The 25,244-nt window shown below is 38.2% G+C and overlaps 3 protein-coding genes across 9 annotated transcripts in view; 2 read left to right on the forward strand and 1 right to left on the reverse strand.

Annotated features, from left to right (window-relative positions):
• CRYZL1 (crystallin zeta like 1) overlaps positions 1–772 on the forward strand; it is a 36,764-nt gene extending 35,992 nt beyond the window's left edge. For all 3 annotated transcript variants that reach the window (XM_028115389.2, XM_028115380.2, XM_028115363.2), the window contains one exon: positions 623–772. In XM_028115389.2, the coding sequence (XP_027971190.2) occupies positions 623–722 (100 nt within the window). In that variant the 3' untranslated portion in view covers positions 723–772. The remainder of the gene's footprint in view (positions 1–622) is intronic.
• A 978-nt stretch (positions 773–1,750) lies between these two features.
• DONSON (DNA replication fork stabilization factor DONSON) lies at positions 1,751–24,052 on the forward strand. 3 transcript variants are annotated; one of them, XR_003611192.2, is made up of 12 exons: positions 1,751–2,130; positions 2,883–2,963; positions 4,517–4,720; positions 5,646–5,824; positions 6,408–6,586; positions 7,190–7,271; positions 7,381–7,485; positions 8,151–8,349; positions 9,622–9,834; positions 10,637–10,782; positions 17,308–17,404; positions 23,874–24,052. XR_003611192.2 is itself a non-coding variant. In XM_028115444.2 (11 exons), the coding sequence occupies exons 1-10, from the start codon at positions 1,813–1,815 to the stop codon at positions 10,772–10,774; spliced, it is 1,698 nt and encodes a 565-aa protein (XP_027971245.1). In that variant the 5' UTR covers positions 1,751–1,812; the 3' UTR covers positions 10,775–10,782; positions 17,308–17,769. The 3 variants fall into 3 exon arrangements, 2 of the variants coding, with proteins under 2 accessions (XP_027971245.1, XP_027971254.1); XM_028115444.2 differs by lacking the exon at positions 23,874–24,052 and having other exon boundaries at positions 17,308–17,769; XM_028115453.2 differs by lacking the exons at positions 17,308–17,404; positions 23,874–24,052 and having other exon boundaries at positions 10,637–10,906.
• The window catches only part of SON (SON DNA and RNA binding protein), a 32,592-nt gene continuing 18,981 nt past the window's right edge, over positions 11,634–25,244 (reverse strand). Inside the window, exons 7-12 of one of the 3 annotated variants that reach the window (XM_028115402.2) lie at positions 21,530–21,640; positions 20,274–20,390; positions 15,933–16,080; positions 13,504–13,575; positions 13,281–13,396; positions 11,634–12,703 (exon numbers count right to left, since the gene is read on the reverse strand). In XM_028115402.2, coding sequence (XP_027971203.2) covers positions 12,545–12,703; positions 13,281–13,396; positions 13,504–13,575; positions 15,933–16,080; positions 20,274–20,390; positions 21,530–21,640 — 723 coding nt within the window. In that variant the 3' untranslated portion in view covers positions 11,634–12,544. Of the gene's footprint in view, positions 12,757–13,280; positions 13,397–13,503; positions 13,576–15,932; positions 16,081–16,740; positions 16,821–20,273; positions 20,391–21,529; positions 21,641–25,244 lie in introns of those variants that run through there. The other 2 variants (XM_028115412.2, XM_088023998.1) reach the window with 2 other exon arrangements.

Consider the following 25,244-nt stretch of genomic DNA (forward strand, 5'->3'; position numbering starts at 1 on the left):
CATATTTTATTTTGTTTGGATAAAGAAGCTGCTCTTTAATATTTCTCGAAGTGTATCTTGTGATACACCAATAAGTATTCCCTAAGTTAGAAGTGGCTCATGAGTTCTCCTTAATCCGTTCCGTACCACACCACACAACCTTTGCTTTTCTCATCACCCTTCCCGAAGTAACATAAAATAACCCATAGCTTGAGAAGAGGGAAAAGTACAGTTTTGGTTTTTTAAGTTGGATCTGGGAGTGGATAAAGTAGGCATTTTTCCCCCATCAAAACTTAATCATTTTTAACAGTGGAAATACTAAGGGACACGTTTGTTTGGATTATTTAAAATAATAGAATTGGGGTGCCCGGGTGGCCCAGTCGGTTGGGCATCTGACTTCAGCTCAGGTCATGATCTCCAGGTCCTGGGATAGAGTCCCAGGTCAGCCTCCCCACTCAGTGGGGAGTCTGCTTCTCCTTTTCCTTCTCCCTTTGCCCTTCCCCTTGCTCCTGCATTCTCTCTCAAATAAGTAAATAAAATCTTAAAAAAATAATAGAATTGAACTATAGCAATTGTCAACTACCATCCTATTGTTCTACTCATCTTTACCTTGACCTAACTTTATAATTTCATTCTTCCTCAGGCCTCAGTTGGATGAACCCATTCCACTGTATGAGGCGAAAGTTTCCATGGAAGTTGTTCAGAAAAATCAAGGAAGAAAAAAGCAAGTTGTTCAATTTTAATTTTGTTCTTTCTCAGACCTCAGTTGAATAAACCCCTTCCAGTACTTGAAGCCAGAGTTTCCTTGGGAATTGTTCAGAAAAGTCAAGGAAGATAAAAGCAAATTGTTCAGTTTTCCTGCTATGAGTCAAGACGCTCAAAGTTATTTAAAGTTTTTGAAAAGTATTTGAGAAATTGTACAAATGGTCAAGAAAATTCCATAATTAACATCTAAAGGGAATATTCTGGAATTCTTTTTGGCTTGTTTCTATACATTTGCCTCTGTTACAAAATTCTTTCCATGAAGAAAATTGCTTTCAGGAAAAGCCACGCTACTCTATTGATAAAGTTGTTAGTCTTTTGGTATGTCAAAATAACGTTACTTTTGTATCTACTCCGTTCTCAATACCTTCCTTTTCTTAACAAACCTTTGCTGTCGTAATTTAATCATTTGAGTATATTTTCAAGTCTCAGTGGATTTAGTCCATAGACACTTTAACATTGTTTCAAGCATTCATTTATTTCAGGGTTTCCTCAGCATCAAACAGGACCATCGCTGTAATTTGCCAGTGGCAGCTGCAGCGTGTGCGGGGTGGAGGGGATTGGGGAGCTGCAGTGGCGATGCGTGGGCAGGGGGCTAGGAGGCTGCGCTTGCTGATTTCCTGCCGGGGTTCTGTATTTTCGGTCAGGGGGATGGAGGCGCAGGCCCCTCTCGCCAGCTCTAGACGTCGCCACTGCCTTCTCTAAGCTTAAGCGGCGGCTTAAGTGTGACGTCTCCTTTTCATCCAAGCGCCATGTCCTGAGCTCATTACCTCTCGGCTACAGATTTAAATAGCGGTTAGCTGTTTCGGGGAGTGCACATCGGTGCCCGGGACCGGGGGTTTCCCACCCACGACCTGACTAAGGCCAAGGGCCCAGAAGGAGCGCCGAGCAGCGGACAGGACGGGACAAGACAGGACCGGACCGAGGAGGAGGGGCGGGGCCTCGCGGGCGGCCGACGTCCCTCGCCCTTGCCGCGCCTTGGGGGCGGGGCCACGTCGGGGGCGGGGCCGGCGCGCGCGCGGGAAGCGCCAGCGGGGAGGCCGGCCGACCCCTCTGCGTGAGCCGCGCGTTATGGCCCTATCGGTGCCTGGCTACTCGCCCAGTTTCAGGAAGCCTCCCGAGACTTTGCGGCTCCGACGGAAAAGGGCCCGGAGCCGGGGGGCGGCCGCTTCACCCGGCGAGCAGCCCGAGCCGGCGCCCCGCCGCGCCGCTTTGGCGGCCGGGCTGCTCCTCCGCCCCTTCCCGGCGGCGGCGGCGGCGGTGGGCAGAGGCGGCGGCGGCCCGGCCGCGGCCCGCAGGAACCCCTTCGCCCGCCTGGACAACCGGCCTTCGGCCGCCGCGGAGCCCCCCGACGGGCCGCCCCGCGGCCAGCAGGAGGCGCAGGGCCCGGTGAGTGTCTTCGGGCCTGGCCGGCGAGGGGCTCTCGTAGTGCGGGAACTCGGCTGTGAACTAGAGCAAGTTCTCGCGGTCAAGGGGAAATGGGCGCGGAGAGTGGTAGCCGCAGCGGTCGCCGGGCCGTGAGCATTGGGAGGGGCCGCTCTGAAAGGTGGGCTTTGTGTGGAGTGCGCCCCGCGAGCGGCTCCGTCGGCCCGGCCTGAGGGAAGCGTGGGGCACTGGGGCGCGCCCCCCCACGCCCCGCCGCGGTCTAGCCCGTGGGGCCGGGTCGGAGGAGCTTGAGCAGCAGCCTCCTGGGGTTGGAGATCCCTGGGAAGACGGTTCGAAAAATCCTGGAACAACTCATCCAGGAAGGCCACTGCTCGATGGGAACATTACAGGAGACCCTCCTTCCCTGCGTGATTCAGAGCCTCCCTTCTCACGCGCTCGAAAATAATTCTGGAGATGGAGGAGTGTTGCGTCCCGGGGTCCGAATTTCCTAGCGTTTTCTTACCCCAAAGCCTTTGGAACTTTTGATTTGAGATTTCTACATCAATTATTAGACGCACATATCACCGGCCTCCCCGCTCCCCCAATTTTGATAGTTACAAGTTCAGACACAAAACTGAAACCCTGATCGAGTGATTTGCATGTGAATTCCCGCACTTGGCATTTATTGGGAACTTGTATGCCGGGTGAGGCTCTGTACGTATTAACGCAAACTCAGCATCACTTAGGATTAAAAAGGACCGTTGTTTTCCCCTCAGTTTTTAGATTCTAATCAGGAAAATGATTTGCTGTGGGAAGAGAAGTTTCCTGAAAGAACAACCGTTACTGAATTACTCCAGGTAATAGTTTTTAAATGTTAATAGAATGTATGTCCTTATAATCTAAATTCATACCTCTCAGAAACATTTACTTGGAAAATAGTTTTGCGGAGAGCGTTGAGGGAGTGATCATCTCTGCCAGGGATGAAAAGATGGCATCAGCACCCTAATGGACTTTGATGTAAAAATGATGTTTCTAACGGTACCAACGCTAAAGTTGGTGTAGATACAGGTTCTCCTTCTACCTCCAACTGTTGTTATGCTGTTCCTCTGTGGGTGGTGACAGCTCCAGCTCATCACTCCACACTCAGCTGCTATTTGAACTTAGTCCTTAACTGAAGCTTCAAACAGAATCCCCAAATTACCTCCACAGGTTGTGGCGTATTACCAAACCTTGCTGACACAACCACAACACCCACACTCTTGATACCATGCCCTGGGGATTCCTGCTGTGATAGTTAAGATACATAGTTTGTCCTAATAGGAGCAGGCTAGAAGAGCTAAGACCCACTCTCCTTTTCATGTAAATAGGTGACCTTCACAGGGTCTGTTAGAAATAGTCTCCCCCCAGGGGCACCTGGGTGGCACCTGGGTGGCTCGGTTGCTTAAGCAACCATCTTCCGCATCGGTCATGATCCCGGGGTCATGGGATCGAGTTCCACATTGGGCTCCCTGCTCAACGGGGAGCCTACTTCTCCCTCTTCCACTCCCCCTGCTTGTGTGCACTCTCTCTGTCAAATAAGTAAAATTTTTCAAAAAAGAAAAAAAGAATGGTTCCCCCTTACCTGTTATTTTTTTGTGATGCCACCTCAAAGAATCATTGTAAAGTGGAGAAAATTGACTTGAAAGGACAGCAGAACAGTTTGGAAGGAAATAGTGAGATCAGGAAATGTTTTTTTACATATGGCCTCTTAAGAGCCCTGCCTGAGTTTCCTACAGGAGCCGCTTAGCCCTGGTTCCAGAGTTTTAGAGACTTAAAAGGTGCTTTTTAAATACTGGGGGACCCTGAGTGGCTCAGTCTGTTAAGTGTTTGACTCCTGATTTCGGTTCAGGTCATGATCTCAGGGTGGAAAGATTGAGCCCCGAGTCAGGCCCCACGCTCAGCAGGGAGTCTGCTTGAGGTTTTCTCCCTCTCCCTCTGCTCCTCCCTGCCCCCTAAAAATAAATGAATAAATCTTTTTTTTTAAATAATAAAAGATTTGGAAGGTTTTTGCTTTGACAGCATGATCAATAGTAGATTTTGGTTTTTTTAAAATTATGATTGTAGAAATAGTACATGCCTCTTGTAACTAAACTATATATAAACTAAAAGGTAAAATGTGCCCCTCCACCACTACCACCCATAACAACAATAAATCCCCACTTCCCAGAGAAAACCGCTGTCAACAGTTTAGTGTAACTCTTTCCAGAGTGTTTCATAGTGTGTAGTATATTTCAGGGTTAAACAGTTTATAAAATTTTGACATTTCAGTGACCATGCTAGTCGATAAAATCTGTAGATTAAAGGGGTTTTTTTGGCATTTTGTTGTTTTTTTGGTACTCTACTAATTTTTGTGTTCTTTGTTTTCTGAAAGACTCCACAAGGATCAGTCTCTGAATCTGATATTCCATCCTCAGAAAGTACTGAGTTACCTGCAGACTGGAGTATTAAAACTCGACTCCTTTTCACTTCTTCTCAACCCTTTACCTGGGCAGATCATTTGAAAGCACAGGAAGAGGCTCACGGTGTCATCCAGCATTGTAGGGCAACAGAAGTTACTTTGCCTCAAAGTATACAGGTAATTCTGAAGGAAAATAGGTATGTTTTAAAGTAACAAATTAATTGTAAAACATACTTCTCTGCAAAATGTCACAGATACTTCTTCCAATAAGTTTTTCTTCTGACATTTAGACACACAAAGACTTGGGAAATTTTGTATTTCCTAAATGATGCTTTCATGCAGTTTTTTCTGTCAGATTCAGTAACTGCCCATTAAATTTAGAGACCTGTCCTGAGAATTAGTTAGTGTTATAGGCAGGAATTGTTTGAACTAAACCATTCTTTTCTAAGCCTTTTGGGGAAAAAAATATAAGGGAAAGAAATGAAAAGCACTTGAGTAGGATTGCTAAGGCAGGTTGGTTATTCTGATTTTCTGATATGTATATTCTTTTTTTATACATACTAATCTTGCTACTGGTTGATAGTCTGTTGTAAATATTGTAGTAGAGTTAATGAGTTCTAGAATGGTTTTGGAGGAATGTGATTTCTCAAGCAGCTCATCAACTCAAACTAGGTTAAAAGTGATTACCTTTGGTATATCTTTTTTTAATAAATAGATCAGGATGATTTTTGATTTGCATTACCCATTTTTACTGGCTACTCTTGAAACAGTTGTGAGAGGAGAGGGGTTGAACATAGTATTACCTACATACAATATCAGTCCCTACCCATACTACCCCACCCCCATGATAACAGATAGCCATTGTTCTTGGGAGAGCTGAGAGAATGTTCCCATCTGTATTTAAGTCTTCTTTCTGATACAGTTTAACAGACAATAAATGCTGGCAAGAATAAACTACATTTTAGCCCCTGTAACAGTTATTAATATTTTCCTATAGGAAACAGTAAAGATTCTGAGAATAAGTGGTATATTTAGTGCTTTTTAATGAAATTTTATACTTCTAATGTGGCAAAAGCTGTCCGATACCATCTCTGGATTTTAGGATCCCAGGCTCTCCACTGAGCTCCGTTGTGCCTTCCAGCAGAGCCTTATCTATTGGCTCCAGCCTGCCTTTCCTTGGCTACCACTGTTCCCTCGCATTGGAGCTGATAGAAAAATGTCTGGAAAGATAAGCCCTTGGTCAAATGATGAAACCTTGCAACACATTTTAATGAGTGACTGGTAAGATTAAAAACTTATGCATCCTAATAGTGAGTTCTCATTTTATCAGTGTTCTCTCCTTATTTACAAGGTGGAAATGTGTAGTGGTAAAAGGATCTCTGTGTCCTTCTGAATTATTTTTTCTAAACTGTTAATAACCAACATTTAAATTGTTCGCTTTTTTTTTAACTCTTATTCACTCTTCATGCAATTGTGGAATTATGTATAAGTGTTATATAAATATATACGGGCATTCTTTTATGTTATTTCTTCTCAGTGGTTGCTTCCTTTCTCATCAGCAGAAGCTGCTCAGAGAAAAGTCAGCAACCGGTTATCGATTGTGTTTTGTTTAAAGAAAAAATGTTGAGTGTTTAAGCAGTAAACACTATTTGTTAAAGTATTTAGAAGTCATCAGTGAGTCCCATGACCAATTTTAGTCCTATAAAAGCCAAGTTATGTATGTAGTAGCAAAAATTCAAACCATTATCTGTAATACTTGTATTGTATTTTCAATCAGGTATCAAACTGAATTATAAAAAAACTAAATTTTAGATGTTAAGCTAAATAATGTAAAAAATCTAAAGAAAATTTTGCTGCTTCTTAGGTCTGTGAGCTTCACTTCTCTCTATAATCTGCTGAAGACAAAACTTTGCCCATATTTCTACGTTTGTACCTATCAGTTTACTATCCTGTTCCGCGCAGCAGGATTAGCTGGAAATGATGTAATCACAGCTCTCATATCTCCTACAACTAGAGGCATAAGAGAAGCTATGAAAAATGAAGGTAAAACTATTGGCTTAAAATGAAACTACCATGCTATATATTAATTACTTTCCTTAAAAGCTAGAATTTGGATTGTCTTTTTACCAACTGAATTGTCTTTAACCAGTTTTATCTATATTTTTTAAGAAACATCGTATTTCTGATTTTTTTTTTCCAGAAATGATTTACGCTGTCCCTTATGCATAGCTTTAAGTTAATGGTATTCCCTTCTCTGATATGACCGACACATGCTGAGCTGGGAAGTTCCCATCTGAATATACTCCTGTAGAAATTCCTTGCTGGTACAAATTACCTACCCCCTTTTTAATAACAATCTTCCAACTGGGTCAGTCATTAACGATCATGAAATCTATTTAGTACGCTCAGTCAGCACTTTAGGAAAGAGTACCACATGTAGTGAGAGTATGTATTGTTGAAAGAGGGGGCGTGTGTGTGTGTGTGTGTGATGGCTACTGTCAAGAAAGCTTGAAAGTTACTGCCTTAATAGATCGTGTAAAAGCTCAAATCTTCAGATTTCATACTCTCTAAAAGTAGGGCACACCTGTTAAGTTCTTTGAGATTATACTAAAGAAAACTCAGTTATATTTTTCTTTTCTCATGTAGGTATTGAATTTTCTCTGCCATTAATAAAAGAAAATGGCCATGGGAAGAAAAAGGCTTCCGGAACAAGCCAAGGACAGGGAGAGTATGTGATTAAAATCACCTTTTACGTCACCTAAGGACTTATGGACTCAGTGTAGTTGTTTTGTAGAGGGAACAGTTTTATGAAATGGAAACTCTTAACAATTTTCTAGGGAACAAGTAATCAGTGATGAGGATGAAGATGAAAGTTTTTCCTGGCTGGAAGAGATGGGTGTGCAAGATAAAATTAAAAAACCAGACATACTCTCTATCAAGCTGTATCCTTTCGGTTGTGTTAACTACAATTGGTTTTCATTGAATTAAGTTAGCGAACTATGTATGTAATATTGACTGACAGCTTTATTTGACTGTAATCTTAAGATCATATTAAAACTAATTCTCTGGGGCGCCTGGGTGGCTCAGATGGTTAGGCGTCTGCCTTCGGCTAAGGTCATGATCTCAGGGTCCTGGGATCAAGCCCCACATTGGGCTCCCTGCTTGGCGGGGAACCTGCTTCTCCCTCTCCCTCTACTGTTCCCCCTGCTTGTGCTCTCTCGCTCTCTCTGTCAAATAAATAAAATTTTTTAAAAAAAAGTAAACTAATTCTCCATCATGATATTAAATAACAGACTCCCTAAGTACCAGTAAACCGTGAACAATTATTACTAAACTGTTTTTTTAAATGAAAACATTCCATATAGAGCATATTTTTGACTAGAGAAGAAATTAGTTTTTGTTAGGTGTCAACTTCCAGCAAATTCAAATGGTCAAAGAGAAATTTTGATGTAAACAGATGCATTATAATTGCAGCAGAGTCGGGGGAAGCAAGAGTATTTCCAGTTCTGAATGGGAAGAAAGGGTTCGAGGTTATTAGGATCAAGATGACTGTCTTTCCCAATGGTATGGGATTTAAATTTGCAAGTTCCTTGATTGTCATCTTCAGACGTAAAGAGAAACATGAAGTGCAAATGGATCACAGACCTGAGTCTGTTGTGTTGGTGAAGGGAATGAATACCCTTACGTTGCTGAATTTTTTGATCAACTCTAAGAGTTTAATTGCTAGTTCAGGTCCCCAGGCAGGACTTCCACCAACCCTCTTATCGCCTGTAGCTTTCCGAGGTGCCACAATGCAAATGCTTAAGGTAATGAAAAGGGGGGAAAAGAATCTACACTAATCCTCATAAACTAGCCTTTTAAGAAGAAATCAAGAACAAATTCTTGTATGGTGCAGATTTTGTCTTTGCTTTCCTCCCAGTAAAAAATTCATTGATACAAAGGTATATCAAAGGAATTACATGAAAATACAGTAATTATATGAAATGTTTGAATTACATGAAAATCATTTTTTCTGACTGAATAAATATGATTGGCAACAAAAAAAAGCGTTTTGCCGTATGGAAAAGTTGCTTAATCTCATTTTGTCTCATTTCTTAACCAATGCAAGAACCTAGCCAGGATTGTTATGTTACATTATTAATCTCAAAACCTGAATCATGGATAAGTGGAAAGACTAGCTGTATATCGATAGTGATGAAAAAAATTATGCATGTAAATACAAAGTATATAGTGAATGTTACTAGCAATAGAATTATTTACTTTTAAAAATAGAATTTATTCTTATATTTGCCCAATATTCTGCATTGAAAATATATTAACCAAATTGGGATGGGAGGTGGGCAAAAAGGGGTAAAGGGGAGCAGGAGGTGAGTGCTTCCAGTTATGGAATAAAGTCAGGGAAATGAAAGTTACCGCACAGGGAATACAGTCAGCGGTGCTGTAATAGCATTGTACGGTGTTGTACCGTGACAGAAGGGAGCTACGCTTACGAGCACGGCATAACGTATAGAGTTGTAGAATCACTGTTGTACACCTGAAACTAATGTAACATTTTGTGTCAACTGTACTTCCATTAAAAAAAGTTTTAATAGGGGAACCTGGGTGGCTAAGTCATTAAGCAACTGACTCTTAGCTCAGGTCTTGATCTCAGGGTCATGAGTTCAAGCCCCAAGTTGGGCTCCATGCTGGGTATGGAGCCTACTTAAAAAAATTTTTTTTAATAAAAAGAAGGGTATTACTAAATCAGGATGCCATATGAAAAATTATAGCCTCTAAAACATGCGTAAACTGAGTCATAATTTGGAGAAGATGAGCTACAGAATGGAGAATTAACATTTTTACTCCTATAGCGTTCTTTGGAGGTCTTGTGCACTACTTTATGCTATGATCACAAGCGTAGTAGCTACTGTCACCATACAATGCTATTAAAATACCACTGACTATATTCCCTCTGTGCTGTACCTTTTAGTCCGTAACTAATAAAAAGGAAAACCGAAATGAAGTTACTGAACAAGTCTTTAGGGACAAAAAAGCTTGAGAGATGGTGACCATAATTTTTTCTTTAAATTTTCTTGAAGGCACGAAGTGTAAATGTGAAGACACAAGCTGTTTCTGGATACAAAGATCAATTTAGTTTGGAGATTACAGGTCCTGTCATGCCTCATTCTCTACATTCTGTAACCATGCTACTCCGATCTTCACAAAAGGGGTCATTTTCTGCTGGACTGTATACACATGAGCCAACTGCCGTATTTAATACCTGCCTGCCAGTAAATAAAGTACTGGATAAGGTAAGTAAACAGCTGTATGCGTATTTCATTGTAGCTCATTTCCTCAGATGCAAGAAGTAAGTGATTTACAATGAGCCAAACTTGTATCTCAGTTGATTAAACTTACTGTTCAACTTTATCAATCCTAATTACTAAGATGAAGGGTTAAGATTTGGTTTTTTTGAGGTAAATTTTAGGAATTTAGGTTGTACTCAACAATGACTAAAGAGCTTCCCAAACAAAAAGAAAAGGCAAGTTATGTTCATGGCCATCTCAGATCCACAAATTAATAGTACCTGATTCTTTTATTATAAACAACTATGGGTAACCAGTATTTGCTCTTAATTTTGGACATAGGTTTTTATTTACAGGTATTAAGACCTTTAAAATTGCCTCATGCTTTTATCATTTGCCAGACTTATGAAAATAACCAAAATTATTTGTGGATGCTATTGTTATGTGAAAATTTTTAGGGTTAACTTCTATTGATAATGAACTGCCTTTACCTTATAAGCAAATGATTAAGTTCCCATGGTAATTATTAAAATCTGAGTGTCCAGGGGCACCCGGCTGACTGAATCGGTAGAGCATACGACTCTTGATACCAGGGTTCTGAGTTCAAGCCCCACATTGGGCATGCAGCCTACTCTAAAACAGAAAGGGGAACCTAAGCTGGTTCAGCCGGAAGAGCATGCAACGCTTGCCAGGGTCGAGAATTCAAGCCCCACGTAGATTAGTAAAAAATACAAAAATGAAAAAAGTAAAATCTGAGTGTTCAAAGACTGATGTGCTTTTTAACTAACTAGAGTACAAATTTCCACAGGAGACTGTTCATGAGGAGCTTGCCAACTGTGGGTTGCATCCTAAGACTCTGGACCAACTCAGTCAAACACCAATACTGGGAAAATCATCTTTAAGGCATGTGGAAATGAGTGACTACGTTTATAATTGGAGATCCTGAACACCAAAGTAAGCCTAAAAGGAATCTTTGAGGAAAAAGCCTTCTAGCAAGGAAATTCAAGATTGTTATCCCTTTGGCTCTAAAGTTCATTTTGGAAGTTAAAGGAATATAACTATCTTTAAAATATTCAAATATTTATGTTAACCTTTTAATTTTTATTACATGCGTTAAGCAATAGGATTAACATTTTTAAATCAGCATATTTTTTACTATTCTGATTAGATCATTCAGATATGAAGACAACTCCCAACTTTTTAAAAACATCAGTAACTTGAGACTTCCAGACCCTTACAACCTAATTATAAACTGAGTAGAAAACTGAATGTCATGAATGTCAGTGTTTCCTTGCAAATGGGAAACTGAAGCTAAATTACTATCCCTTATTTCCTGGCATTGTGACTGATGGCATCAGGGCAAAACTGTACTTGATAACATCACCTACAATTATATGCAGATTCTAGCTTTAAAAAGATAACACAACAAATGTAGACCGTATCTGCTAAGCTGATTGATGTGTCTACTTAGTTGCTTTCCTTCTGATTTATAATTCCTTTATTCTCAAATATATTAAATTTAGCTTTTTAATGCATGTTAATTCAGATAAGGGTATTTTGTATTCCACATAGAATAGTGTTAATTGTAATGTATGCTCAGCTGTCATGGTAAAGTAGTATTTATTGCTCTGGGGTGTGTGTGTGCGGGGGTGGGTGGGGGTTTGAGAGTGTGTGTGTATGTGTGTGTAATTCAGATTTTCTTAAAAATAAAAGTACTTAGAAATCAAAAGCACTGGGTAAAGAATTAACAGTATTTAGTGAAGAAGTATGTGTTCACTTTAAGATCCAGAAAATAAAACACCACATTTATTCCAGAGAAGTTTATATTTGGGCCTTAAGCTTTTGAAAATAAAGTTTAGAGACATAGCATTATGAATACCACTGTAATACACATGAAATATTCTATCAGACCCTAAAAATTAACATAAACTTAAACTTTCTCATAGTCAACAAAATAGTGGCTGGGTGCCGATTTTATTAGATAAGTTGGTTACAGCATTTTAATTATCATTTAACGTCTATCTAGGTGTAGCTGAAATTCAAAATGCACATCAAAGTAAAACTATATCACAACTCAATGCCATACTAAATGTACTTGGCCTCTGCAGTAGAATTCTAATCGGACTTCATTTTGACTCCCTTCTCATGGCCCAAGTGGCTTTGATGGGAATGCAGGACTTAGTGCAGATCATCACACAACATACCACTTTCTTTTTATAACCTCTACAAAATTTTCAGGGGAGATGGTGGCTACTAGCCCTGTGGAACAGATCTTGCTTGATTACCTCAGTAACACTGGCCCAGTATCTGTCCAGCAGAACCCATTGTGAACTAGTACAAGGTGCACAGCCCTTCACTGATTACAGGCAAGTGTTACAGCAGCCTAGCCATAAGGAAGGGAGGTTACATCATAGTACAAAATACAGTATAAAAGCGTTATTTAACATTCCACACTGAAGATTACGGATGCCTTCAAACAATCGTTTGGATGTTAGCCACTTAAACAAATACATCACTAAGGTAAACAATATAAACATACCAAAACCCTGTATGGTTAAATACAATTTCCATGGTACAAAAATCAAAGCCTGGAGATGTTTGTACAGATTGCTTTTTACACAATGTCTTAAATTGCCAAATATTTACAACATTAAAGAGGAAATAACATTTTGATGCAGAGTAAAATTATCTGAAATGATTAATATAAAACCTCAATCTATCTACGTGAGGCACTCCTGAAGCAAGTGGCATTAGCCATGAGGTCCTTTGGTACAAGGCCCATTGCTTGAAGAACCACAGTAGCTGCTGTGGCTTTAGCATGCTTCTTATTAGGGCTGGCAAAGCTGGGCTGGTAAGCGCTTCCATTTATCAATACCTATTCAAGAAAAACATACAATTGGGCTGGTAAGGGCTTCCATTTCTCAATACCTATTCAAGAAAAACATACAATAAGAACAGCATCAAACTTTAATATCTATTAGCTTTGTATTTTTTCACTAAATGCTAGAAAAATAATTTACAAAAATATAAACCCCACACTATGTAAGTCAAATTAATCTCAACCCAGAAGAAGCAAATCATTTGGGAAAAGGGACTGCAAATTAAAAGCAGGTCTCCAAAGGGGGCGGGGGGCGTGGAATGGAGAAAACCCTGATAAAACTACTAAATTAATTCCCCTTGTTCCATTAGAAAATGTCAACAAATTGTTCACCAGATTTTTGCCCACATCTTTTCCCTCCAACGTTTTTGAAAACCAGGATATTAACAGGTTGTATTAAAATGTACTTAAATATTTAAGAACCCAAAAACCCTACCACCACTTCTACCCACACATACATATTCACTCCCAACCCACAGTGTATCAATCCTGTGACCATACAATGCCTATCCCTCACCCTCTTAAGTCATCAAATTAATAGGGGTATACAATTAATGCAGAAATTCATATTTACCCTAAAGAGAAAATGTTTGCGATGATCTGGGCCACTATCATGGACCAAGAGAAATTCTGGTGGTTGCCACCTTCTCTTATTACAGATTTCCATCAAAGCAGACACAGGATGTTTGCCTGCAGAGGAAAAAATAACCATGTGTTAATTATTTTCATTATCTGTGGCAATGAATTATGAATTCAAGGTGGGGATGGGACAAGAGGAAATTAAAACATACTCTCACCTGACAGATCTTTCATTGCAGCAGAGAAGTTTCCGGACCTCTTTTGTGCTCTTTCTCCTACTGCAACAAGACCTTTAAAATAAAAAGCCATCGTTCACTGAATAAACTCCAAAGCATCATTTTAAAATTATACAATGATTCCCTCTACAGGAATCTGAATCTCAACCTATACCTTCCAATAAAATATTCAACTCCCACTACCCTTGATTTTTATAGAATTTGACTTCTGTTTTCCTCTATTTCAATATGTAAACCTATATACTTTATGTTCATATACCTTGGTACTAGAAGTTGTATAAAAAAATCAAAATGTTCAGAGAACACAAAAACTTAGTATATGAATAGTGCCATATTTAACATCTCCAGGACTGTTTCTTTGTAAGTTTAAAAAGTAGTGGCTGTTTATTACAAGTGATTTCTAAAGGCAATGCTCAGTTAAGTTCTCCAAAAGGTGAGGATTTTAGGCCACACATTCCAAACAATTAAAAGTGAGAAGGTATCTCTATAAATGGGTCTATATTTTTCTCAGCAAACAACCCCTTTCTGACTTATCAAATGAAGACGTTCACAGAAGACAGACGGTCTCACTGCATGACGTCCCTTCCCAATGGAATCTCACTGTATTACTAGTCAAAATCCATGCTTTCCTGCTTCCATTTTTCCTAGAACTTTCAATCAGTTCTTTACTAATTCTGCTAGTATGCTTCTCCAAATCCAACGCCTATTACACAATTCCAAAGAGGACGTTCCCTGGAATTACATAATGCATTCACAGATGTTTTCTTCCAATCACCTTTTATGACACAAAATCTATTCAACTTGTATAAGTAAGACAATGTCAATGTGCCATCAGTACAATATCCTTTTCTAATGTAATCTAGAGTTTGAATTGATGCTACAGCACAGAATGATTCTCATGCTATTTCCAGCCTACTGGAGAATCATTACATTAAATCCCTCCAATTTGGGGGAGAGGGGAAATGGCATCACAGTATTTATGTGGATGACAATATAGAAATTCTGACGCAAAACATTTTCTAAGACACACAATTTGGTCCAAGCTAACTGGTTTCCAAATTCACTGACACAGAATAATTTAATTGCATTAACTTCAACTTACTTTTCTGACTGCAAAGATAAGGAAAATTAATTCGTTTTGAACTTTCCAGTTCTTAAAAATCAGGCTTATACAAACAAGCTATTGAAATCACATTGAGCTGACAGCCCAGCCCCACCTGATTCTATGTAAGACGTTATTCCAAGGGAAGAAATTACTTAAAAGGTACCAATTGGTTGTTATCAATGAGCACTAAATGTATATATACATATATGTATATATGTATTTTTTTTTTAATGTGGGGGGGGCAGAGGGAGAGAGAATCCCAAGCAGGCCCCACACCTAGTGGGGAAACCTAATGCAGGGCTCAATCTCAAGACCCTGAAGATCATGACCTGAGCTGAAATCAAGAGTCAAATGCTTAACTGACTGAGCCACCCAGGTGCCCCAAGTGTATTTTTAATACTTAGCGACTGCATGCAGGCTATGTAGACAGATCTCCATCCGAGAAGCAAAGTACTAGTAAAGATTTTTAGAAGTTCAAGGTGCCCCAAGCACAAGGTAAAATGAAGAGCTGACATTGCTGTCAGCAACTGGTCTGCTGTTCTCCAGCCCCAACCCCAGAAAACTCAATTACAGAGCTTTAAAAACGGACATGCCAAAAGGGTATATAGGATAAAGACAAAACAGCACTCTAATAGGAAATAAGGAGAATATGTGGGATAAGAGATCTGAGAAAGGGGGACACCTGGGTGGCTCAGTTGGTTAAGCGGCTGCCTTCAGCTCAGGTCATGATCCCGGGGTCCTGGGATCGAGCCCCGCATCGGGCTCCCTGCTCAGCGAGGAGCCTGCTTCTCCCTCTCCCACTCCCCCTGCTTGTGTTTCCAAAATCTTTAAAACAAAAAAAAACTGAGAAAGGAAAAAAATACAGCCCAGAAACAAAGTGTACGTTCCCTGTCAAGAGAAAACAAAATGGGGATACCATTTACTAAAATGTGCACACTGATATGTGCACATTTCCGTAATATTTAAAACTAACATTGAGACCGTCTTTTAGCTCAAAATAGTGACTCCATCTATATCTATACAAGCTGCCACAAATGGGTAAAAGCTTTCATTTCCTAACAAACAGCTATAAATGTGCTACAGTTAAGCATCACGGATATCAAAATGTAGGAAGGTTATGTTGGGGAAAATAAATTTTTTTTTTTTTTTTTGAAAGAGGCGCCCAGCTCGCTGTCAGTAGAGCATGACTCATGATCTCAGGGTTGTAAGTTCAATCTCACACTGGGCGCAAAAAAAAGTAGGACAGTTAATGAAACCCTAAAATATCAAAGGAGGTATAATCAACATTCCCAAAACAATGTGTTACCTTTTCGGTCTGTCTTAAAATCAACTAGGATAGGTTCCTTATTTCCTTCTTTGTTTTTTCCTAATCCTTCTCCTTCTCTCCAGCCCATTTTTCTCATCAAAACGGCTCCCATTCCTCCAGTTACCGGGGCTGCTCTTAAGAACTGATCCTATCCAAAGAAAGAAAGGTAAAATGTCCCCATTTCACAGTTAGAATTTGACTACAAACTCTGTTAACTTAAAAAAAAAAAAACTTATTTTCTAGATCTGATATAGCAATTAAATTTTAATTTCTATACTTATATACATACTGTAGTGTGGATGTTCTAATTATTTTCACATTAACATCATAGTATTTTGAAAGTCAAATAAGGCAAAAAAATGGCAGTTTAAAACAGTGGCCCTCATGCCCCCTCCAAAAAAAAAAAAAAATTAGAACACTCCTGTTTTCGTCCACTATTTAGGTTCACTGGTATCTCTTCTTAGCTTGCAAAATAAAAAGAAGGCAATGTTAAAACAGTCAAATATTAATTGTCCCAGGTGTACCTAGTTAATGAATAAAGCCCAGAAATCATTTAGAAATAGTTTGGACACTGAAGAAGCATACTGTTAACATCCCAAGTGTTCTTCCCCATTCTACCATAAAGCAAGTATAAATATTTTACTTAGAAAATCCCTATGAAGCAAAAAGATAACTCTTCATATTTACACAGTAAGAAATGGACAGTCACATAAAATACCCTGTCATCATACCAAACTGAAACTGCATTCTTTTAAAACCTAGCGTGATGTTAAAAGACGTGTAAAAAACTCCTTAAGCGTTTACATACCTAGGCCTCGGTGGCAGCAGTGTTGTGAATAGTAGGGCTGGCACTGACCGGGGCAAGAAGGCAGCTACAAGGATTTGGCCCTGAAACAAGTTTCCATACAGAGGGGTGAAAGTTCACAGGTTATTCTGTGAACAGTCATCTCTCTTGTATCCAACCCACTGAACCATAATTTCCATCAAAGCAGCAAACCACTTAATGTCATAAGATGCACAACTATATACATTAGCATGGTCAACAGTCATTTTCATACATTAATAAGTAGGCGATGCCTCTATTTTGAAGGACATCCATGTACACAAAACAAATTGTTGATTTTTATGGTCATTTTGTTTAAGTCTGTAACATCTCCAAATCCTGCTTTACCTCCCCTTGTTATTAAATTTTTGAGTTATGTTCTCTAGCAAATATATAGCAAAAGTCATTAACTTATCAACAGAGGGAGTCAAAACTTTTGGTAGCTCTGGAAAGAGTATGCATTATTTCCTGTATTGATAAGTTAATACTAAATTTTTTAAATCTTGTTTTTACACACAGTAGTAAAACTGTATCTTATTTTTTTTTCCCCAGCTTTGTAAATTATATGCTGGGGAGAAAGCATGCCAATGATGTGTGACTAGACATTAAGTTCAACAAGGTGCTCTGATGGAAGGAGGCAGCTGTGGAGGTAAAAACATACCCCTGGTTCAGTTCCTTATTTGGTGCAGGCCATGCAGTGTTGATGTATAAAGAGAAAAGTTAGCTGATGCTTGGATATCAACTGCCTTGTTGCTACACACCTACAGTGACTTTTACTTACTTCCAGGTTCATCCGCCCCTCTTTTCCAGGCAACACTCCTAAAAAAAAGGGCAACTGTGCAGAGTATAACGCAAATTCCCAAATAACCCAGGCTTCCAACTCGGTTTCCATTCTCTACTATCTTCATGTTTCTTTAACCCCCTTGTGTATACAGTTCACCAAAAAGCTGCTTAATCTAATGAAACTATTAATAGTAAACAAAACCCATCGGGTCATGTCCAAATCATTTAATTCCAAAAAATAAAGGTTCTTTTAAATCAATTACCAGTTAAAAATGTTTTACTGACAAAGAGTAGTAATGGTAAAACTCTCGTTCTTTTTCATCTAAGAATCTACTGCAACAAACTAAGAAGAATACGGAGAATGTTGGCATTCCAAGGGGTTTTTAGCACAGAAGAGGGTGTTGGGCTACAGCAAGGCAAGAAAAGCTATATGATCACCGAAAAAGTTTGCTCAACATAATAAACAGACATTTTGTGACCTGACAGTGAAGATAAATGTTAAATTTTCAGCTAAGGACTTTTCCACATTTTTATAAATGTTCCTTCCTATCAGTAGCAAATGTTCTTCTGTAAACATATAAATGGGAGTTTTTCTGAAAGCACAGCTTTCTTATTATTTAAAAACTTCTCTGATGAACACATCTCATCATTTATCAAAATGACTTACACAACATTTAACATGATGTGAACTATTTAAAACCTGTCAACTGCCTACAAGACTGGAAGTCAAAAAAAAAATTTAAGGGAAAGTTTGCAGGGAGCCAATTTAACCATTAAGAGATTCATTTTTGCAAGCTATGTTAACATGATTTTTAGAACCATGTAAGTATTATGGATCAGTACTTCATTATACGAATGAAGTCCAAAATTTTGCAATGGAATAGCATTTAGAAGTTTCTACCTAATAATGTTCAAGACTATTTAAATTTTTATGTGCCTAACCACCCACATAAGCTTCAAGTCTAACTTTCTGAAATACTGAGCACTCAAGCTTCAAGATTAATTAGTATTAAAGAATTAAAACTATTCAAATAGGTGTATAATTATAATTCTTCCCAATGAGAACCATTTTCAAATACTACACAAATCACTATATTTTTAAACACTGTAATATAGTTAAGTCCAAAATGAACTCAAAACTTAAAATATTTTGCTAGATTTTCATTTTTTCCAACACCAATCCCTAGTAAATTGCAATTTACAATTACCTAGTAAAAGTTGTAAATTTTTCATACATCTGACCATATACTCACTATACACCTATTAGTGCAACCATCTCCCCCCAAAAAATGGCAGGCAAACTGAGGGTATATCATGTCTTATATTAATTTGTTAATAAGAGGGTCATTAGAGATAATGCTATCAAAATTGAAATATTATGAGATTAAAAGAGCCGAAGCAACCAAAATCTCATTTTGCCGAAATTCAGTTCATTCCCTGGCAATCATTACAATTCTTCATAGGTGCCCATCACGCTATTAATTACCACCCTGTGAAGCAGTAATAAGGACTTGTCTTCTCATGACAGTCGGAGACTGAAATTCCAAGTAATTACTTGCCCATGATCACAAAAGCAGTCAGGAGTACAGCGGGATAAAGAAACCTTCCCAATCCTTTAGACCACGCAGCCTCCCAGTTTCAGCACTGCCATGCTGCCAGTACTCCTGAAACAAATTTCCCATCACCCATCCAACCAAACCACATCCCTTCACCAGAAGGCATTTTCTTTAGAAAGCCCTTCTTAACCACCTAAGACTCCCCCAACAATGAGGCAGCCGTAGGTGGAGTTCACAGGTCTCATTGCAGGAATCTGAAACCAGGAGCACCTACATCTTCACAGCACGAGGCGTCCGTCCTCTCCCTTGAATTTAGGTCTTATTTTATCCTGTTTTGTTCATGAGATCAGTGGTTCTCAAATTGAGCCTGTGGATCACCAGAGGCCACCAGGGCCTAAATGGTGGTCCACAGATAATATCCTCCGTCCCCACCCCGCCCCCTTCACCACCCTTTCAGCACTGCCCACCCCCCCACACACACACACTCCAGCCCTCCTCCCCAGCCTTCCAGTCCCATGGCAAAATCACCACATGCAGTGCTAATACTGGGGCCTCCCAACCAACTTGCTGTAACCGGCAGCTGACAGATCCCTATGGTTATAGGGATCGGGGGCTGGAGGTCACCAGAGGGGTGAGGAATAAGGGCCAAGAGAGCTTACAAGAGGGCACAGGCACTAAGGAAGGGGAAAGAAGGACAGAGGAATAGAGAAATGGAAAAACTGGGATGGTAAGAGGGCTCTTGGGGGCAGTGATCCACCAAAAATAAACCTGTAATAAAGTATCCCATGATGAGAAAAAATTTGAGAACCACTGCTTTGAAATCATTAGATTAGTAGTCCAACAGGAACTGTGGAACATTCTGAACAGCACCTGAGATACACTGTTAGCATTCAAAACGGTTTTAAAAAACCACCCCCCAAAAAACCAGCAGCAGCAATACAGAAATAACTTGAGGATATAAACGGAGCGGCTCTTAAGCCATATTTATACATTTGCCAGTCTCACAAATCAGGTCCATCTTCAGTGTCCATCCTAGAGTATATACACACACAGCAAATCTACTCATGAACTTTGGTTAAAGTCACTGGCCTCTTCGTGCATTTTTAATAAAACATTTTCTAAAAAAAAAATATCTTAACTTTGTACTTGGCCACTTTCATATGTGCGGATGTTGTGTACCTTTTTAATCCAGGCTTGGGCACCAGTATTAGCCAACTGTTCTTGTGTCAGAACCTGTACTCCCGTACTTCCGGTGAACTGACCAGGAATGGAGTTCAGCTGAGCCCAGGCATCAATCTGAAGGAAAAAAAGATGCCTCAATTAACTATGTAAAATTACTTATCTAGTCAAAATCCCACTGGTTTATTTCACCACACGAAAGGCTTTATTTCGTTCTTGAAAAAGCTAAGTAAGACTTAAAACTTCAACTTTTAAAACAGTATGCTGAATTTATACATATTTAAAATTGTTTTCTTAAACACTCCAAAGCAGCATTTTGGTAACATTCAGTGTGTCCCATTAATAACAAGATTTGAGATGTATTTCTAACTAAAAAGTGTAACTGTAATATTCATTCTTCAAAATATCACATGGATACATGAACACAGAAAAGAGTTCATATGGCAAAGGATCCCTGCCCTCTGCTTATGTACGTATATAAATGTCATAATCACCTGAGTTTTTAACTACCTTCTTTGTGGTATTAGAAATCCAGAATAAATTCAAGAGACATGTTTAAGGAGTAATAAACACAAGAAATTGTTCAAACACATAAAACAGCTTTCTTTAAAAACTGAGCACTATGTTAATCACCATCATTTACTGTGATGGTTAAAGAATCAATTGTCGGTCCTCCACAGATTTACTGCACACTGGCATTGTCAGGCAATGGTATTTCCTTATCTGTCTCAAAGTGTATTTACTGTTTCTACACAGACCTAACAAAGGAATGTAGAAGACAAATGGAAAAGCTTCCACTGTTAAAAATAAAGACTCTGAACTCAGACTGCCTAATCACTTTTTTTTTTTACTTTTTAATTCCAGGGTAGTTAACATACAGCATCATCTTCGTTTCAAGTTGACCAACCACTCTGTAGTCCGTTTCCTCTGCTGGAAACTGGGAAATCATAATAGTACCCACATCTCACAGGGCTACTATGGGTGCATAGCTACTTTTAGATACCAACTTACGAACTCTGTAAGGGCAGGGAATTTTCTCTTTTACTTTTTTCCTAAGGAGTTCCTGCCACACAGCACACAATAAATACTTACTAAATGAATGCTCATGCCCCAAATCATTTTCATTTAAAATAAGCTAATAATGACAAATTATTTATTTCCTTGGATTTTTAACATTTCAACAGCATACCACAGACTTAGCTTATCTCACAACTATCTAATTAAATTCTCATTTAGATATTAGAACTGCTACATACCCGTTCCTGAGCTCGATTTAACATGCTCATGGCTTCAAGGTCAAATGCATTCTCACTGAGTCTTTTCTGAGCAAGTGCCCGCTCACTCATTGCTGTTGAGATGTCCACAGGCTAAGAAAGAAAACATAGATAATTATCTCAACTTACGATAGACCCCCTAAATTCTAAAGCGCTCTTATCTTTAGCTGCTACACGTCAAAAATAAAATAGTAGTCTTACAAATTAATAATCTTTAAAAGTACAGAAAAGATGCCAAAAAGTAAAGGAACCTTGGAAAGTAGACGAGGATTTAATAAGGTAAGTTACAAAGTATCAGAGGCAGTTGAACTCAACCCAAAATGCAATTTCATTATTTTCTACTTTATCAAATTACAATCACAGAAAACTGCAAAGAACTTAAAACTCTAGCTTTCACTAACAAGTCATTTACAAAAAATTGAGAAATTCTGAACTATTTTTGAACTGTTAATTTTATATGTATTAGCAGTTTTCATTTTACCTTACTTATTAGCATAACATTCAGAAGTAATAAGCAAGGTTCTTTAATAAGCAAGCAGAAAACCACTATCCTATCAGTGGCCTCTCCTTCACTCATTCACACATCTTTCCACCTTCTTGCAGATGCTCAGGGATAATTTGGTCTTAAGACCTCCACTTCTTCAAAAAACATTAAATACATGACTTTTTGTTTTCAGCTTATATACATTAATGACCCAAATTAAAATAGTTCTGTGGGGGTACAGAACAACATGAACAAAAATACTTAAAATGAAGTATGTCTTCCTTTTCAAAGCTCATACCCTACCTGTAAAAACTGTGTTAAGCAGAGGTGACTTTATGGTTTAACTTTTTTAAATGCTTCATAATGTCCCAGAAAATTCTTAAAGGTAATCTTTAGAACAAATTCCCAATTTATCAGTTTTGTGGAAGGCTCAACCATAAAAGGAAAATCAAGTATTTGATGTTCTTTTGTCTGTTAAGAGCTCATGTTGACTTCTATCAACTTACCAATTCTTAATACTTTTCTTCTGACACAACTTAACCCATTAATATTTCCCAGTGATTGCACCCAAGAAAATTCATTTTCAGAAAATGTTTATTTGACATGGGAAGGTTTTCCTATATTCATTTACAAAGAATGATTAATGGGTACTGCATGGATATGACAAACATAAGGGAGTCAGGAAGATATGTTAACAGCTAAGGATTTTTCTTGAAAAGCTAAGTAAAGGCTATCTGTAATTTAACTGTGTACTGCATATGAAATACTTCTTTTAAAATAAAGACCTATATAGTAGAGAAGGGTATGTGACCACTTGAGAGTAATTCTATCTCATGCATAAGAATTCCCGATCTTCCTTTTCCTACTTTCAGAACCCCTTATTCTTCTATCATTCTTAGTTATCTTGCTGAATCATCTCATAATATTCTTCTAGCAAAATTAAATTTTTTCTTCCAAATTATGTATTACCTTCTTAAAATGAAAGCAAAATGAATTGGAACTCATTCTGTAATTGTACGGTTTAGAGATCTCATGAATGAAAGATCTTAATTTCTTAGTTAATACAGTAAATTATCCATACTAATTAGAATATAGCTGGGGCCTATAAAAAATAATCTAAGCAAAGTCACAATTAAACACTAGTAACTTTAGTGTGTTCACTTTTTACTTCTATTACAATTCTGATCAACTACTAGCACTTTAAATGGGAACCCAGATATTTTAGGCTGAAATTTACATTCCTTTGGCCTACCTTAGATGTTTCCTAAAACTGTTTGGTAGGATTATCTATATAATCTAAAGGCCCACCAAAAACATCTCAAATACTGTTCATTAACCTTGCCCAAATTACTTTGGGTAGCAGTCTATAAATCTTTGAGGATGTTTAGGTATAAATGGGTTTTTATTCCAGAAAATCTAAGCTTATAGGAGACAATGAGGAAAATCTATCTACCCACCACCCCAGGCCCTAATTCTCAATTTCCCAACTATGAATTTAGCCATGAAAATGTAGTTAAGATGGCTCTGAAAGCTCTCAACTTTTCCAGAATAAAATTCTTCCCAACTGGAAAGCAAATCAATATACCTATCTTTGAATCCCTCCTTCTGAAAACATTTCTTCATACATTTTTTTTAAGTCTTTACTGACTAAGCAGATAACCTAAAGCTCTCATTTATCCCCGGGATGAAACTTCATTCCAATCTCAGTAATACTTTGTTAAATTCACATCTCACACTGAAAGAAATTTTAATATAGCAACCTTGATGTTTAATATAAATTTACTTTAGATAAAATTACAACTATTTTTTTTCTGAAGTAACACAATTTCATTTATTCAACAGGCTTACTAAGTGAGCTGCAAGTTCATGTCAAAACCTTATTACCAGATGATAATTAATTTTCTATTTGTATTTTTAAATGTGAAGAAATCTACTCAAAATAAAATGAACCAGGATTATCTTAACTCTTAAGGATCCTCAAGAGTTTGAATCAAAAAGCATGTTTCCAGGTTTTCAAGGTAATTCAAGATATGCAATAATGCACAAAAAGCCAAATATAATCCCCAAAGCATTAATACTCAAGGACTAGACCAAATGTTACATATCAGTATTAAAATTCTTTTCATAAAACATCAGAGCTATTCTTTAGAACACTGGCCAGTATCATTCTCTACAATAACAGCTAAAGGGCACTTGAAATGTGGCTAGGGCAATTTAAGGAACTGATTTTTCAGTGGCCAGTGACTACAACTTTGGACTATACGGTGTGTGTGATGTGTGTACAGTATACAGTGGATTATACTACACAGTGAACTTTAGAGCCTTAACCATCTTTTGATGTTGCTCAGAAATAGGAATATGTGAAAGGTACCAAAGTGATGCTTTTTAGAAAGCCATTCTAAAAACAAGGGGGGAGAAATCTTAAATCTCATAGAATACTACTGTCAAGTTGTCATCAAGCCTTTTTTGTTTCCCCTGATAGACTACAGATTTTCTAAAGTCTAATTATGATACTATAGTAATATTCTAAGTATTATAATGGAGGGAAATGTTTAATTCCTTTAGGCTAGAACTTATTCTAAGAAGTAAAATCTACGTAAGAGTATTCTGAATTATAATTCCAGTTCTCATATTAATAAAAACCTATCCAAGTTATTTCATCTCTCTACAACAGCAACACAGCAGATCACTTCTTCCGTAATCCAAAAAAGTGTCAGGAATAATGAAATCCATAATGTAACATGCATTTCATAACCCAAGTTATAACTGTGTACCTTCTGTATCTTTCTCATTTAAAAAACCCTAAGTCAAAAAGAAAAAAAAAAATCCTAAGTCAATTTACTTCCCCCTTTTGTCAACCCAACTATTTACATAAATATAACAATTATCTTAGGTATTTCTTAGTCAATGGCAGAAAAAGGTTAAAAGGAATTATTAGGAGGGGGTCAGTCAGATAAGAAAAATAAGCCCTGTAATATGAAAATTATTTTCTACAAAGATAATTGCAGGTATCTTAAAAGACAGTATAAAAGGAAACTTTTAATTGTAAGAACATGGAACTAAGAAAATGCATCTGACCTGTATATAAAATACGATTTTAAAATACTTAGCAAAAATTAACAAGTTACAAAGAGGTTCATATAGAAAAGAAGAGGACAACTACAAAAACAAAAGCCACAAATACAGAATATCTCAGTTGTCATGTGTTGGTTT

Source organism: Eumetopias jubatus, unplaced genomic scaffold, assembly GCF_037043125.1.
Source record: "Eumetopias jubatus isolate StellerSeaLion01/CBP00866 unplaced genomic scaffold, mEumJub1_p1.0 scaffold_1, whole genome shotgun sequence".
NCBI lineage: Eukaryota > Metazoa > Chordata > Mammalia > Carnivora > Otariidae > Eumetopias > Eumetopias jubatus.

Excerpts from the sequence above, each read along its gene's own strand:
- DONSON (XM_028115444.2), top strand. The coding sequence starts at position 1,813 with ATGGCCCTATCGGTGCCTGGCTACTCGCCCAGTTTCAGGAAGCCTCCC. Across the intron at positions 2,964-4,516 it reads CCGTTACTGAATTACTCCAG|ACTCCACAAGGATCAGTCTC; the intron begins GTAATAGTTTTT and ends GTTTTCTGAAAG. Across the intron at positions 7,486-8,150 it reads GACATACTCTCTATCAAGCT|ACGTAAAGAGAAACATGAAG; the intron begins GTATCCTTTCGG and ends TGTCATCTTCAG.